The following is a 17,568-nucleotide window of genomic DNA, read 5'->3' as shown; positions in this document are numbered from 1 at the left end:
AATTTTGGCTTAAGAAATATACCTGAGAATCAAACAATCCTCTATTCATTACAGGAATATTCCTCTGCTCAAATCTTTCTGGTGCTAGGGTGAGCTTATTCTCTCACAAGATAGTCTGGGTAGCTGGATCTACGCCCTTTTTACTGAATTCTTTTTGAATTTTGCTGATGTCAACTTGTAATAGGACTACTGGAATAAGTCACAAATAGACCCAAATGGATGTCCTCAGAACATTCTAATTTTTGGATGGATTTTTGGCCTGAATGGAATAAAGGCACTAAAGATTATTTTGAGGAATGCTTTCCTTGAAGAATCCTTAGTGGCCCGTCTTTTTTCACCTACTGTCTCTGCTTATATCCAGCTCTCCTCTTCTCTAGCCTTATGGAGGAGAATGCTATAGGCAGCTGCAAGTTCAGGAATATACTCTTCAAAATTATCATGTAATGGTGGGTTTATTTTGGTTCTGTAAAGCCCTGAACATCATGGTCGTATGTGCTATGTATGAATAATTACCAAAATGGGATATAGAAGTCATCTCCAATTAGTACTTCTAAAGTAGAACTGTCACTTCCTTGAAACAAACAAACATTTTTCTGTGAATTCAATTGCATTTATTTATTCATCCAACAAATGTGCATTGAGATCTTACTCTGTGCTAACACTGTGTGCTTTCTATATATCCCCACTTTATTATATTTAACATCTTATATTTAATTCCTTGATGATGATAATTTTATTTAGGCTCTCTGAAATGATAGAACTCAAATCAAATGATAAGGCTCATCATTATGAGCCAAATCTTATATCCATATGGCAAAATAAGACCATTTTAAATAATAGGGCTTCAGAAAAAAATCTTAAATTGATAAGTAATTAAACATTCTTCATAAATGACACCATTTATAAATATATTTATAGGTATCATTTTTCTTTGTTATTTGAGGAAATTATTTGTTTTATTATGACAATGAGTGTTATCAGTAGCAGAAAGAGAACTGTCTTTGATTTTTCTAAAGTATTATTGGGATTACTTCCCAGGTACTGAAAATCACAACAAACTGTATATTTAAAAATACTTGAATAATTTAAGATCATGAGAATAAGTAGCTGCAAATCACCTTAATGAAAATAAATGAGAAGTCTAATAGCTTTCTGAATAGAACAGTTCTGCTTCGTATATTTCTTATTCACTCCATGAACAATTTCACCTTCACAAATGTGGTAAACAGGTAAAAAACAGATCAAATAGAGACAGTTAAACACTTCATTCAACTTCAGAGTCAAAGAGGTTAGAATTCAATAGCAACATGTTCTTCCTTTGTTATAGTATGCAAAGTTGGAACTAGACATCATAATACTCAGTGAAAATTTTTCATACTTTAAGATGTGCACCTTCATTTCCCAAATAGATTAAACAGCTGATCAGTGTAGAAACAATAATCAAACCACAAGCTTACATTATAGACAACTACAAAAATGTGAAAAAACAATGTTTACAAATGATAATGAAGAATAAATTACTCTCCAGTGCACATAATTAGGTATATACAGGATAATTTAAAACCAAATGGAATGATTGCTCATGCTGAGCTTTTAAAAATCTCCACGAAAATATACATGTTACCCTAGAGAGGGTGATAAAAATAAATTGTGACACAATAGTAGTACGTTGCATCTCTTCTTATCCTCAATACTTGGATGATATTTCATCAAAATATTTATCAAGTGTGCAAGTGATGAAAAATTTTAATTCCAAAACCATTTCTCTAAATTGCCAACAGATTTATATTCCTGATGCCTTTTCACATGATCACAAGCCAAGCAGGCATGTGATTCCCAAAATCGTGGAAGATTTACAGTGAAATCCTTCCTCCAGTTAAAGTAACTAAGGTACAACTTATTGTTTTTGTCGACTTCCTTCAGATACTTTGCTAGCTCACTGGGAGAGTTATAATCTTCCACATGAATGAATGAATCTGCTGGAATGTAATTCTCATAGTTTTCTCTAGATGGTCCCAGAACAACAGGTACAGAGCCAGCCAGAAAAGCATTGTAGAGCTTTTCTGTGATGTAATCCTTGTGGATTGAATTTTCAAAGGAAAGATAAAATTTACAAGTAGATATGGTAGGAATCAAATTTTTATCATTGACATATTCTCCAAATGCTTGCCCATAGGTATGGATTTCAATGCTTTTGCTTAGCTCATTGTAATACTTGACCCTGGCATGCTCAGGGTTCCAGTTACTCACAACCCAGCACACCAACTTCTCTTTGCTTGGCACTTCAAACACGAAAGGATTTGTGCTCACCGTCAAGAAGCCATAAGGCACTTGGATATCTGAGTCGCGGCGATAAGTCAGAGTCAGGTTAAACAAGTGCTCAATGCCACTCTTTTGGGGAGTGTGAGTTGGTGATTCCAAATTCATCCAAATCCATTTCTGGAAGGGTGGCCTAGCTTGCTGAGGTAAATTTGTCAGATCCCAGCTGATGTCTCGGTGATGGATCAGAACTGCATGGGATTTGTTGTACAGTGAACGGTCCGTTGTGAGATGGCATCCTTGGATGTTGAACATTGCTTGGCAGGATGTAAGGTCAAAGGTCTGCCCAAATGGCCACACCCACACCAGAATAGTAGTTTCATTAAAATAATCAGTTTTGGTGGAGAAGAAGTTTTTCATTTTCAGCACAGAGCTGGCTGATTCCATTGGACTGAAGATCCAGCTGTTGGTAGGTTTGATGTAAATGAGAAGACATGCCATGAAACAGCCCAGGATAATGCAGACAATTAAAAATGGGCGAAGAATTCCTTTGGATGTTGATGTCATAATTTTTTCTATGAAACAGAGAAAGACAGAAGGGGAGGTAGGGGTGGGAATGAAGAGATAATCATAAATATATTTGAGATATATTTAAAATCATAAATATGAGATGAACAGGTAGTAATCAACTGCATTTTCCTTTTCAGTGTTATCAAACCATTAAGAGAAACAGAACTTTCCTCAAAGCCAAGAAACTGCTTTCAAAAGGAAGTTTCCCAAAAACTCTTCTAAAAGTACCAGCATATCTTCAAACCAAGAAACTTTTTTTTTCAATTCTATCTTTAACTGTTCTATTTTTATTTGCTTGTAGAAAACTGGCACAACTTAAACTGTCATCTCTAAAGTCATGACTAGAAGTTTTAGTATTTTGTAACCACATCAGATTTGTAAACATTTCCCAGTTGATATAATCACTTATTTACTCTCATATTGAGACTGTACCGTAACTTTGTGGTTCAGATGGAATTCAATAGAAAACTAAACTGCTTTTTAAAAGCATTTTTGTTTTTCTCGTTATAAATTTATCTTCACAGTTTGCAAATGCATTAGTATAATCATCCGGTAAAAAATATGGCAACTCTTGATTTGATACATTTCTAAAAAACAAGTACACTCAGGCAAATTTTATAAATTTAAAACTCAGAGTGTTTTGTTTTATTTATATATTTTCTTACAGTTTTCTTTGTTTACTTTTAATAATTTGTTAGTACATCCAATATCTACCAAGATGTAATAATCAAATTTCTATTTGTATTGGAACAACTTTCTCACTTATGTAGCTTAAGGGCTTTAAAAAAGTTTTTCTTTGTATTAAGATGATACTGGTATTATAAAAATAAATGTAAACAAATTCTCAAAAAAGGGCTATATTTCATGAAGAACAACTTTGATGTCAAGGATTTTAACAGATTGTGGCTAAAAGGATGAGTGAAGCCTTTTTTTTTTAAGAAAAAAAGTGTCTTTGAGTTTTTTTCTCTTCGGCATTCATGCCTCTTTATGGGTATGAACACAAAATGCATTTGCAAAACTGTTTCTTGATAAAATTCTCACAGATCTTTGAATTCATGTTGTTTCTCTTATGAAAATAATATGGCATATAAATTTCAGACTCATTAAAGTATTTTGAAATTTTAATAGAAGCTAGGACAGAAACATTAGATGTTTCCTTCCAAAAAAGGGGAGAAACTGTCCTTCATTTAATTACCTAAATTTATGTGAACATTAAAAAAAAAGCACATTCTTTTGTTATGTAGTTTTTTTTTTAAAGCATATGAGACTCTCTGAGTATCTAAGCTTGACTGTGAGTCCAAAGATTTTGGACATTGCATTCTAGATCATTCCCAGAACTACATTAGAATCAAATATTGCAGCTTTCTGTCAAAGTTGGCTTCAGTTCTACAGTCAACAAGAAAATGAAAACAAAAGGTATATATTAAATATGTCTAGGAGCTAAATTATTAATCAACCCTTGGAATACAGAGAAAATCAGGCAAGAATTATGAAGGAAATTTCAGTTATTCAGAATTAAATGACACTGAAGGTTCTACATGCCAAATTTTGTTGCATATTTAAACAGAAGGAAATTATAGGTTTGCATACTGTCTAGAAAAATAATAAATTGGTCAACTCAAGAAGCTAGACAAAGAAAAATGGTAAAATGCTAAAAAATAAGAAGGAAAATGTTAAGGTAAGGACCAGAAATTTGAAATGAGTAATAATGTCACAAGTTTTGAAAATACTCAAACTTTAGGCAAGAATAATGAAGAAAAAAGAAATTCAAATTTAATATCAAAAATAGCAAATATTTGTTGATTTAGCATGGATAAAATGGAAGTAACTATTTTGAGTAATTTTATGTTGAAAAATTTGAAATATTACTAAATAGTTGTATTTTGTACAAATATTTGTAAAAGAAAATTCTGATTCAAAAGATAACAGTTAAAGAAATGGAATTCATAAACAACAGCAACTAAAAGCAAATACTAGGTCTAAATAGTTTTCCAATAATATCAACAATTCAATAAATTGTGAATACCATCCACCTTTAAAAAAAAAAATCATTTTAGAAAATACAAAATAAAGAAGCTTAACTCATGAGGTCAATTATAATCTTGTTACCCAAGCAAGATACGACTTTTAAAAAAAAAAGTCATTTATGTTTGTGAACATATATGTAAAAATACAAAAAGTTAGCAATAATAAGTATTGGAAATAGATCATGATGTGATTCAAGAGTAAGTTTATGGAAGTTTAGTTGCATTTGATCCTAAGTATAAATTTAACTAATTGGACCACCTCTCAATTCCATCTAGACTCCAGAATTTACAGACTGAAAAACCTTATCGGAAGGGTCTCTTTTCATTGGAAAAACATTAACTTTTAATATGCATGATTTGACTGACTGTTGCAGTGTTTTCTTCCTGTGAGACCAATGTTTAATGGTTTTTAGAAGTGAAATGCTCTGATTGAAAGTTTCCTTAAATCCTTCTTGAACTGAAATGCAATGGCAAAAACTATTAAATAAATGATGTCAGTTCAATATAATCAGGTTACAACTGAAATAGCCACCATTTAATAAATGCTTACCCTTAGCCATGCCTTGTGCCAAGAATTTTACACACATCATTTCCTTTGATCCTTCCAGAACCCCTAAAAAGGACATCTTTTCTCATTCCTTCACAAAAGAGGAAACTGCAGGCCAGAGATACGGATAACTAGCTTAACCACTGGATTGTGCTCTCTCTTTCCTTCTATAATCTACTTTGAGCAAATAATACAAACATGAATAATCCATTTGCTTTTGGTGTCTCAAGTTTTGTTGTCTTGATTTTCCTGGTCTCTATCTTTTATTCTATAATTAAGAACTATTTACCCATGAGTTAAATTAAGATTAATTTCTCTTAACAAGAAGGATATCTGACACATATATATGGCATTTATCAGTGTCAAACACTGATTTGAGCACTTATATTAACTTACACACACACACACGTATTAACTCATTATATCCCCATTTTATTGATAAAGAAACTGAGGCCCAAAATGATTAAGTAGCTTGTCCAAAACCACACAGAGAGTTCATGGGGCAGAATACTTTTCAAGCCCAGGCCAACTGGCTTTAGAATCTGGGCACTTGATAATTAATATTTTAGATCACTGTTTCCCCAGGTTACAGCCAGAATATACAATCATTTTAGTGATATCAGAACGTAAGCTTTGTGAGGAGCTATGTTTTCTTCACGGCTGTATGGTTATCACCAGAATGTAGCAGATGCTTAATAAATGTTGTATATCTCATATTAATGAATGGGTGAATTGCTGCATCTCAACTATGTACAGATACTATGCTTGATAGGTAACCAGATATACAAAAATGAACCAAATGTGAATGAATGAATATGTACTTTGTTTCTTCCTCTGTGCATTTACCATGGAGCTCTCTATGGAATGACTCCCATTAAAATTGGCATGCGGCTATTCCTACCACTAGATGAGCAAAATCTCCCAGTTTTGCCTCTCTTTGTTTTGTCTCAAAGTTAGCATCTACCCAGAACATTTTAGTTCCATGTCTCAATTTCTCTCTCTCTCTCTCTCTCTCTCTCTCTCTCTCTCTTTTATTAGTCAAATGAGGAATTGGTCACTCGACAGGAACAACGTTCCTTCTATGGTATGGTTTCCAGTTTTCATGCTTCCTGGATATTTTATATAACTCGAGGTTCTCCTTGTTAACTCTCTGCTCACCCTCTCCCCTCAATTTTTCACTGCTGTCAGGGTCAATTACTAAATAATAGGGGCAGTTACTCAGTAACCCCTACTTTGTACAGAACTGTCAAAAAAGTTTACCTCTTGTGGCCAAATTGACATCTCCTTGACAGAATCCTTTTCACCTATTCCTCATAACTAAAATTCAGTTGGATACTCACCATGTCTTATATTGGTAATCAATACAATCTATTTTAAAAACACCTGCAGCAGTGTTACTATAACTCACAGAGATAGCAATAAATGTATAACACAAAGCAAATTGTAACAGTAAATAGGATAATTAAACCTTTCCAATTATTTTTAGTAGTTTCAAGTACTATGAAAGAATGTAACTTAAAGACTTTACCATCAAAAATAAAAGAATCTGGGCTAAAAGTACTGCTTAACAAGACGTGGTATGTATGATTCAATTTTCTGTTAAGAGATTACTTACAGTCATTCTTTAAGAACACTCTACTGAATGTTAAAGAATGGAAGATAACTTGAAATAGAAAAAGATTAGAGTTGTAATTCTCAAACCACAGATACATATCAAGGTATTAGGGAGAAAAATGTGAAACTAAGGAGAACAGGAGGCTCCCTCAAGGAGAGGCAGTCCTACTGTAAATTTTGATTTTGCGGGGAGGTAGGCATTGAATCCTTATTTTAAATGGAAAGAAACGAGCATACTGTAGAACAAAGTTCAATACTTGCTTAAAATGTGGAGATGGAACAGGATAGCTGAGCTTGTAACTTGTCACTTGGGGCATTATACCCAGATTGCAGTCACTACCTACCTCTTCAACCCACTTCCCCTATCTCTCATTAGCAGGATGGTGGGGTTGGAAGAGATTTTCCCTTATGCCATTAGGAGTTTCTGGGTCAGCACATTTAACAGTCACTGTATAGTACATTTACTATTTTTTTTTTTTTGGGTGTGTGTGTGTGTACTATCAAACCATTCCTAATAAGACTTTTTGATAGCTGGTAAAAATATGTGAAATATGTAGACCATTTGAACAGAACTTTAGATCAACCTGAGGGTCTTCAAGATAAATTCATACCAACTCCAAAGACAAGAAATGAATCACTGACAAATTGAAGGGTGAATTAAAGTTAGCAAAGGCCTCAGAAGCAACCTCAGAAGCAAAGTTTCTGTCTGACTTTCTTCTGCCCTCCTGTCTTTCACCATTCATTATCTCCTAAAGCAAGCAGTAGAAACTAGAATCCCTCTTTCCCAAGGCACTCATAGAAACAAGAACCCTTTTCCTCCAAGGCCACTAATAAAACCTAAAAATATTACTACACCTTCCACCCATCTTTCTGTGTAAGAACTGGCCATGAAGAAATTTCCTGACCTACCTTGTTCGATTGTAGGTCATAAGACCTGCATTCCAGAGAAGATCCTGCCTTTTACCAGAAGGAAGGAATGCTAAAGAGAAGCCAGGAAGAATCTTAACAGACTGGTCTTGCTGGGTTTCTCCTTTTGTTTATTTATTTTATTTTGTTTTGCTTTTTTGAGATGGAGTCTCACTCTGTCACCGGGCTGGAGTGCAGTGGTGCGATGTCGGCTCACTGTAACCTCTGCCTCCCAGGTTCAAATGATTCTTCTCCCTCAGCCTCCCAAGTAGCTCGGATTACAGGTACACACAACCATGCCCAGATGATTTTTTTATTTTTAGTAGAGATGGGGTTCCATCATGTTGGCCAGGATGATGTTGATCTCCTGACCTCATGATCTGCCCACCTCAGCCTCCAAAAGTGCCAGGATTACAGGCATGAGCCATTGCACCCGTCCCTCCTTTGTTTATCATTATTAGATCAGACCTTTTTTGCCCAGTCACATTTCTATATGACTGTCCATTCTTCATTAATCCCAAGCATAAAAATGAATAGTTCACCTTGAGTCTTTGAGTCCTAATTCTGAAGGCTCCCATGTAACATAAAGCTATGATCAAAGAAATTTCTTATGCTGTTATTAATTTTTAAATTAATCTGTTATATTCAACTATTCTTCTATTAATCTGTCTTTGTTAGAGGGGTGTTGGCCATGACCCTTACCATGGGGAGGAAAGAGACCACCACCTTTCTATTCCCACACTGGCAATCGCTTCCCCTTCTTCCCCTAATATTCTAGGATCCAAAGTATGTATCTTGAATCCTTCAAAGTATATCCATAATTATCTATATTTTCAAATAAGCCAAAACACCCCACAACAATACTATATGTAAATTCTCAAAACTACAATGAAATCTCTTTTAATTATGTATTTGTTTGTTTGTTTGTTTTTTGAGACGGAGTCTTGCTCTGTCCCCCAGACTGGAGTGCAGTGGTGCGATCTCGGCTCACTGCAAGCTCCGCCTCCCAGGTTCACGCCATTCTCCTGCCTCAGCCTCCCGACTAGCTGGGACTACAGGCGCCTGCCACAGCGCCTGGCTAATTTTTTGTATTTTTAATAGACACGGGGTTTCACCGTGGTCTTGATCTCCTGACCTTGTGATCCGCCCGCCTCGGCCTCCCAAAAGTGCTGGGATTACAGGCATGAGCCACCACGCACAGCCAAAATCTCTTTATTTTATATAAGCCATTGGTGTTATCTGACTCTCAACTATTAGTAATATGTTTATGCAGGCTCAAATACGAATTTGCTCCCCATATAATCATAGTGATCTTCACTATCATAGTATTAGTACCGGATTCTGCAAAAATCTGAATACTACACTGAATGCTTATAATTTAAATTGGGTGGCTTATCTTTTCTTTTAGGTTTTCGGTCATTGTTTTATTTTACTCTTTCCTACAATTTTATGCTAAGAACACGTGCAAGATTAAAACAAAAGCTTTACGCTTTAGCTAGCTATTATACACCAAATTATATTCTGCCTCAAAGTCCTGTAAAATTTTATATATTCATCACTGTGCTTTGAAAAATTCCCTTGAAACTTCAAATTCTATTGAACCACTCTAATGGGCATTCCTCCTCTAAGTTCTCACAATTTTCTCCATTAAATTCTGAGCCAAATGCCTCTTGCCTTTGGGAGAAATGCCATTTCCTTTTTTGGCATGAAGACACTGGTTGATCTCTGGAATGCTATAAAATTTGTGTTTGTGAACCTTTCTCAAAGATCCTTAGATATAATCTCTGGTATTTCCACAGGTAAACCTTTATTTTATTTCCTCAAGCCCTGAGGAAGTTGCCACCAAATTATACCAATTTTGATCACCAACACTTTTCCTAAATATTTCTCAGAACGCTCTCTGATAGTAACAAGTCCCTGATTCATTTCTGCAGTGGGGTTGTCTTTAGACAGTCCAATGCATGTCTTTGTAATATTCATTTTTCTTCTTTCATTTTTGTCTCAGACATTTGTTTCTACAGGCAAGAGACTGCCACTACCACTTTTCCTGTACTGCAAATTTCTTTGTTTTAGGCACCTTCTACCCTCTCTGTCTTTGAAATTTTCTTTTCAAATTCAGGGATTCGCCTCTCTTAGTTTGATCTTTCATCTGCTCTCTCTCCTCTCTACTCAATCACTAGTTCTTCATCACTGTCTTTATTAAATTTAGAAGCTCTGTTTATTGGCTTCAGCTGCAGCTAGAGCCATGCGATCTGACACTGAGCCCAAGTGTAACCTGGCTCATGCTTCACATGCCCTTGGGGAATACCACAGACAGGACCAGGAGGTTCCTTGCTGGCATTTTTTCAGAAATGTAGACCATTTGAACAGAATTTGAACAAAAGCTTTCTGGCACCCTTTGAGGCCAGCAGTCTTTCATAACTTAGCTGTCAGTATCAGCACTTTCCGTGATTATTGTCAGGTTTTAGTCCCTTGCAGCCAATCAGTGCAAGCCAGGAGAACCTTTTAAAAAAAGTCCAAAACTCTCATTTTGGACTGTAGTCTTTTGGACTTTATAAATGAGAATGTCTTCCTTCCAGATGATAAGGTAGGGCAACTAACCCAGTGACATCTTGACATCTCCCTGTCCTTCATATCCATACCTAACCTAGAACCAAATCCTGCCAATTTTACCTCCAAAATATTCCTTACATTAGTAAACTTCTCTCTATTTCCCTAGGTCAAATGTCCATGAATTCTTGTGTGGAAGACTGACATTTCTTTTTAAGTGGTCCACCTGGTGCTCTCTTTTGATCCTTTCAATTTGTTCACAGTACAGTAGATTAGTAGTCCTCAAAGGATGACTCTAGACCAGCAGCATCAGCAAGATCTGGGATCCTGTTAGAAAGGCGAATTCTCCTACCAGAACCCAGACATATGAAATCAGAAACTTTGGAAAGAGGCCCAGCAACATGCTTTGAAGAGCTCTCCAAGTGGATCTGATGTACACTAAAATTTGAGGATTCCTCCAATAGGGTGATGTTTCAAACTGCAGATCACATATACCGTTCTGTTTTAGGCCCATTGATGAATTCCAATTGCTTATAAGATTAAAAAAAAAAAAAGTTAAAAGTCTTAAAGAGCCCTGGATAATGGGGACACAGCTTTTGTCTCCAGCTTCAGCACTTGCCAGTGTTGCATTCCCTCCGTCACCATTTGTCCCTCTCACAGAGCTGCTCCACCAGCCCTCACCTCTCCCTGGCGCAGATTCCCTCCTCTCTTTACTGATATGCTCCTTTTCACTTTTCAGCTCTCAGTTCTACTGGCAGTAGCTTATGGAAAAATTCCTGACAGTCTCCCAACCTTCTCCCAACACACTAAATCAAAGCCCCAAGTACACATTTTATAGTACCACGTGTCATTTTTGCACAGCATTTGCCGCAGTATCAAGTTTACCTAGATTTGTGTGAGTATATGATTAATGTTGTCATCTCTATTCAATTGTAACTAGGCTCATAAGGCAAAGATTGGGTGTTTTCACTCAGATTTCAATCCCTAGTGCCTAAATCATACTTGTCATATTCTTGCTCTCAACATATGTTTTATGACTGACCAAAGAGCTAACAATCATTCAGCATTTCCAATGTTTAAACCACCAAACTAAGATTTTTATATAAATTTTACCATTTAATCTTCAGGAAAAATATATTTCTTACTATTCATTTAACAAATATTTACATATATATTTGTTAAATGAACAATATATGGCCATGTGTTTAAACACACACACACACACACGTATATTTATTTCTATGTGTCAAGCATGATTCCAAGCATTTTGCAGGTAATAATTCCTTCAAATCTCACAACCAGATGAAATACAGGTTAGAATTACATCAACTTTTCTAGATGAGGAAACTGGTGTACATCTTTCTGCCTCAGGCCACACATATTGCTTTAAGAATAAACTGAGTGCAGTGGCTCACTACTGTAATCCCAGCACTTGGAAGGCCGAGGCAGGATTGCTTGAGCCCAGGAGTCTGAGACCAGCCTGGGTGCCACAGAGAGACACCTTCTCTACAAAAGTAAGAAAAATTAGTCAGGTGGAGTGGCAATGCCTGTCATCTGAGCTACTCAGGAGGCTGAGACAGGAAAATTGCCTGAACCCAGGAGTTCGAGGCTGCAGTGAGCTATGATCGTGCCACTGCACACTAGCCTGGGCAACGAGTCAGGCCCCATCTCTAAAAATTATATATATACATACACACACACACACATGAAAGAGAGAGAATATGAAGATTTCAGTTAGCAGTTGCAAAGACTTTTATGAATTATATGACTGAAAATTTATTTTATGATATATATTTCCCTGGAGTCATTGTTAATTAGAACAAACTAGATTCACCAACACTTCCCTGTCTGTTCTCTTTCTGGAAGTCAATGGCCAGGAACAGTGGTCACGTGCCATCAGGAGAGTGTAGAAAGGTGAACCAGAACAGTGAAGGAGTCTAGATTTGTTTTATTGTTGGAGTGTTTACGAAGCAATTCAAGGAACATCAAGGATTAATGATGCATTAATTGCTGATCCAAAGCCTCTGTGATAGTTGTATCCCTTCCTAGCCACATTCTCTTTCGGATAAATTCCTTACGTGCTGCTCTGTTGAGTCAGCTTTGAAAATTAACTAACCTCAAAGAACCAAGTTGCCTAAAAACAATAAAGGGAGAGAAAAGGAAGAATGGAAGTAAACATTTCAATTATGTCCCAGAGTTTTCCACACATCATCAGCTGATATTTTTTTTTAATATTTGCAAGTATTTATTTTAATTACTAAAAACAAAATAAAGAATTCCCTCTCTGTAAATTTTTATAATCCAAATTTCCTGGATCTTACCAAACTACTGTATAAGGTCAGACATTTACTGACCATATTGTGATAGTTTGAACCTTTGCTGATCTTACCACTGGGAATTTCTCTTCTTTCCCCAGTTGTTTCTGTAAAGGACCACAGGAGTTTTATATGGATTCCAAACTTTTCTAGCAATTACAGTCTGCACCCACCCTACTCACCCTTTATCATTTGGCTGCCACTAGTCTGAGAATCTGTCTGATGCAAGTTCACTTCTGCTCCTCCCTATTGGATGTGTGGGCCCAGAATCCCAAATTCAGTGGTTCCTTGACCTCTAACTCTGCAACTGCCAGTCTGGCTTCATGTTGCAGCTGGGGAAAACTGACTATCTGCATCAAACTTTGTTGCTGATTTCAGTGGCTTTGAATTCACTGAAACACTCACAACATCTCTTCCAGAACACTTTCCTTAATTTCTGGTCCTCTATCTGCTAATGATAGAGGCTTTAGTCCAGTTCACAGGGCAAGGTAGAGAATCCATGGGAAACCAACTGCTTTACCCTCCTTGACTCTTTCCTACACCCTTTTTTCTAACATTAGGCCAGGCCGGTAACCTGGTCTAATCTTTTGCTATTATGTATACATAAAATTCTTGCTCTTCCAGTTTGTGATGGTTAATTTTATGTGCTAACTTGCTTGGGCCATAGGATGCCTGGATAAATGGTTAAACATTCTTTCTGGGTGTGTCTATGAGAGTGCTTCTGGAAAAGATTAACATTTAAATTGGTGGATTGAGTACAGCAGATAGCCCTCCCTAATGTGGGTAGACATCATTCAACCCATTTTAGGGCCTTAATAAAGCAAAAAGGTAGAGAAAGGCTGAACTTGCTGTCTGCCTAACTGGTTGAACTGGAGCATGCAACTTCTGTCCTCAGGTTTCCTGGTTTTCAGCCCTTAGATCTGAACTGGAATTGACACCATTGGTTGTCTGGGTTTCAGGCCTTCAAACCACTCACAGCTTTTCTGGGGCTCCAGGTTGCAGATGGCAGCCTGCAAAATTTAGCTTTCATAATCATGTGAGTCAATACCTTATGATAAATCTTTTCCTATACAGATAAATCTATTTTATATGTATTCTATATATATGATAAATCTCTTTCCTGTTGGTTCTGTTTCTCTGAGAACCCTAATACACAGTTACAAAACAAACACCATGGTGCATATAAAGGGACGTTAACATACTAAGAAGAAGGCTGCAGGAGCGAAAGAGAGAGTATTACCTTAGATGGGGCATTGCTATGACAACAGTTTCTGCATCAGACCAAATTTTGCAGGCTGATCATCTTTTGAACTCATGGGAAACTAATTAGCACCAGCTTTGCTGAGATTAAATAAAAATGTATCACTGTAGTTAATGAGGAGCTCTGAAACTTCAAGTTCAATTTACAATAAGAGAACAAACTAAATAGAAAAAATAAGCCACAAAGAAGTCAACAGCCTAAGAAATAATATGATGAAAGTGTAGCTAAAGAGATTTTTAGAAAAAAGGCAAGTTTAATCAACTTACCGCTGAGTAATCTGAAAATGAACTAATGAACATACTTTTTAGAAACTGATGTTACTAGAAAAAAGGTGGAAAGGCAGAGTTTAGAAGTGAAAATCCAAGAATGAGAACTCACTAATCTTAGAGAGAAAAATTTCTCGAACCTTAGAGGAGAGGATTTTTCTTATATCAGGAAATTTCTTTGGCTCCATTTCTTTCTCCATAGTCTCAATGGAACATCCTCAAGGGTCATCTTATACTTTTGTCTGATTTCATTCCTAATAAACAATCTTGTGAATATTAAGTTTACCAAGTTGCTAAGTACTCAGAAGAAAGTTCCATATTTTGTGAACACAATAGTGAAAATGGAGGCCACTAGAAGAGAATACATCAAAGAGAACATTCTTGCTTTTTTCCCTCCCACCAGAATGGAAAAGGCATCTGTCCTCACACCTAAAGCTGATCCCTCCTCATTAAATTATGAAATCTAAATGAGTAAAGTGATCTCATTCCATAGATTATTTTATATTTTTGTTACATCATCCTTTTCTATGTTTTTACTGGTTGTTTTCTATCAGAATTTAAATAAAGTCAAAGTTCTCTTATCTTCTATTAAAGAACCTCCATCTTCCCACACATTGCTCCTCTGTTTTCTCAAATAGCCACATTATTCATATACCTGCCTAAGGCTCTGACTGGAAGTCATTATTTATTTCTTCAATTCCCTAAATCCTACATCTAGTCAATTACTATATTGAGTCCATTGAAATCCTGTGATATTTGTTAAATCTCACTCCCTGTCTCCATCCTATTGTTACTTCATTGTTTAGGCTTATATCCTTTTCTGGATTATTATAATGAACCATTCACTATTATAAATGATGTTAGTCTTGCTTTCCTCCAATTCAAAGCAAACACGATGGCTTGAGTGTTTTTCCCCCCTTTCATTCCTTCTGTTAAAAAAAAAATGCTAAAAGTACTGTTGAGGAGGAAGGAGTTAAAGTAGCTAGGCTGTAACTTCTTCTGATTATCAGGAGATTCCCCTGGAGAGTGGGGAAGGAAGGTTGGTGACCTGGTCTAATCTCTTTGTAAACATAACAACTGGGTCCCCAGGGCAATAGACTAAGAATGTTTGCTAAAAAAAATAAAAAATAAAAAAAGTATTTTTATCTATGAGCTACTTTGAGAAAGGTGTTCTTGATTTAGAATTGCTTACTGTAAACAAGCCTAAACTTTGATGAATTTATGAGACATGGCTCCCTAGGGAATGTCACATAAGCTATACAACAATCTTAGGTACAAAACAGAGATGCTTCACTCTCAGACCACAGCAGAATAAAACTGGAGATCAACTCCAAAAGGGATCTTCAAAACCATGCAAATAAATAGAAATGAAATAACCTGCTTCTGAATAATCATCAGGTCAACAATGAAATCAAGATGGAAATTTAAAAATTCTTTGAACTGAATGACAATAGTGACACAATGTATCAAAACCTCTGGGATACAGCAAAGGCAGAGTTAAGAGGAAAGTTCATAGCTCTAAATGCCTACATTGAAAAATCTGAAGAGCACAAGCAGTCAATCTAAGGTCACACCTCAAGAAACTAGAGAAACAATAACAAATCAAACCCAAACCTAGAAGAAGAAAGGAAATAAGCAAGATCAGAGCAGAGCTAAAAGAAATTGAAACAGACAAACAAAAAACAAAGATATATAAAACAAAAAGCTGGTTCTTTGAAAATAAAAATAAAATTGATAGACCACTAGCAAGATTAACCAACAAGAAAGAAAAATCCAAATGAGTTCAATCAGAAACAAAATGAGAGATATTACAACTTACACCACAGAAATACAAAAGATCATTCAAAGCTACTAGGAACATCTTTACATGCATAAACTAGAAAAGCTAGAGGAGATGGATACATTCCTGGAAAGATACAACCCTCCTAGCTTAAATCAGGAAGAATTAGATACCCTGAACAGACCAAAAACAAGCAGTGAGATTTAAATGGTAACAATAAAAAATTACCAACAACAAAACAAAGTCCAGGACCAGAAGGAGTCATAGCTGAAATCTACCAGACATGAAAAGAAGAATTGGTACCAATCCTATTGAAACTATTCCACAAGATAGAGAAAGAGGGAATCCTCCCTAAATCATTCTGTGAAGTCAGTATCACCCTAATACCAAAACCCGAAAAGGACATAACCAAAAAAGAAAACTATAGCCCAATATCCCTGAAGAACTAGATGCAGTATTCCTTAACAAAATATTAGCTAACCAAATCCAATAACATAGCAAAAAGATAATCCACCATGATCAAGTAGGTTTCATACCAGGGATGTAGGGATGTTTTAACATATGGAAGTTAATAAATGTGATACACCACATAAAAAGAATTAAAAACAAAAATCACATGATCATCTCAATAGACACAGAAAAAGCATTCCACAAAATCTAGCATCCCTTTATGATTAAAACTCTCAACAAAATCAGCATAGAGAGGACACACCACAATGTAATAAAAGCCATCTGTGACAAACCCACAGCCAACGTAATACTGAATGGGGAAAAGTTGAAAGCATTCCTTCTGAGAACTGGAACAAGACAAGGATGCCTACTCTTACCACTTCTTCTCAACATACACTGGAAGTCTCAGACCAATCAGACAGGAGAAAGAAATAAAGGACATCCAAATCGGTAAAGAGGAAGTCCAACTGTCTCTGTTTGCTGATTATATGATTACATACCTAGAAAACCCTAAAGACTGCTCCAGAAAGCTTCTAAAACTGATAAAAGAATTCAGCAAAGTTTCCAGATGCAAAATTAATGTACACAAATCAGTAGCTCTCCTATACACAAACAACGACCAATCTAAGAATCAAATCAAGAACTCAACACCTTTACAATAGCTGCCAAAAAATAAAAAATGAAACACTTAGGAATTTACCTAACCAAGGAGGTGAAAGACTGCTACAAGGAAAACTACAAAACACTGCCAAAAGCAATCATAGATGACACAAACAATAGGAACCATATCCCATGCTCATGGATGGGTAGAACCAATATTGTGAAAATGACCATACTGCCAAAAGCAGTCTACAAATTCAATGCAATTCCTAACAAAATACCACCATTATTCTTTACAGAACTAGAAAAAATAATCCTAAAATTCATATGAATCCAAAAAGGAGTCTACATAGCCAAAGCAAGACTAAGCAAAAAGAACAAATCTGGAGGCATCACATTACCTGATTTCAAACTATACTATAA

At 35.9% G+C, this 17,568-nt stretch overlaps 1 protein-coding gene across 1 annotated transcript in view; it reads right to left on the bottom strand.

Moving 5' to 3' along the window:
* Nucleotides 1–436: 436 nt before the first annotated feature.
* Nucleotides 437–17,568, bottom strand: part of FUT9 (fucosyltransferase 9) — a 214,917-nt gene continuing 197,785 nt past the window's right edge. The window contains exon 3 of the mRNA XM_017886756.1: nucleotides 437–2,834. Coding sequence (XP_017742245.1) covers nucleotides 1,747–2,826 — 1,080 coding nt within the window. The 5' untranslated portion in view covers nucleotides 2,827–2,834 and the 3' untranslated portion in view covers nucleotides 437–1,746. The remainder of the gene's footprint in view (nucleotides 2,835–17,568) is intronic.

This window comes from Rhinopithecus bieti, unplaced genomic scaffold, assembly GCF_001698545.2.
Source record: "Rhinopithecus bieti isolate Rb0 unplaced genomic scaffold, ASM169854v2 scaffold_14937, whole genome shotgun sequence".
NCBI classification, from domain to species: Eukaryota; Metazoa; Chordata; class Mammalia; order Primates; family Cercopithecidae; genus Rhinopithecus; species Rhinopithecus bieti.
The sequence above is the reverse complement of the archived record's forward strand: the minus strand, read 5'-3'. Positions and strand labels throughout refer to the sequence as shown.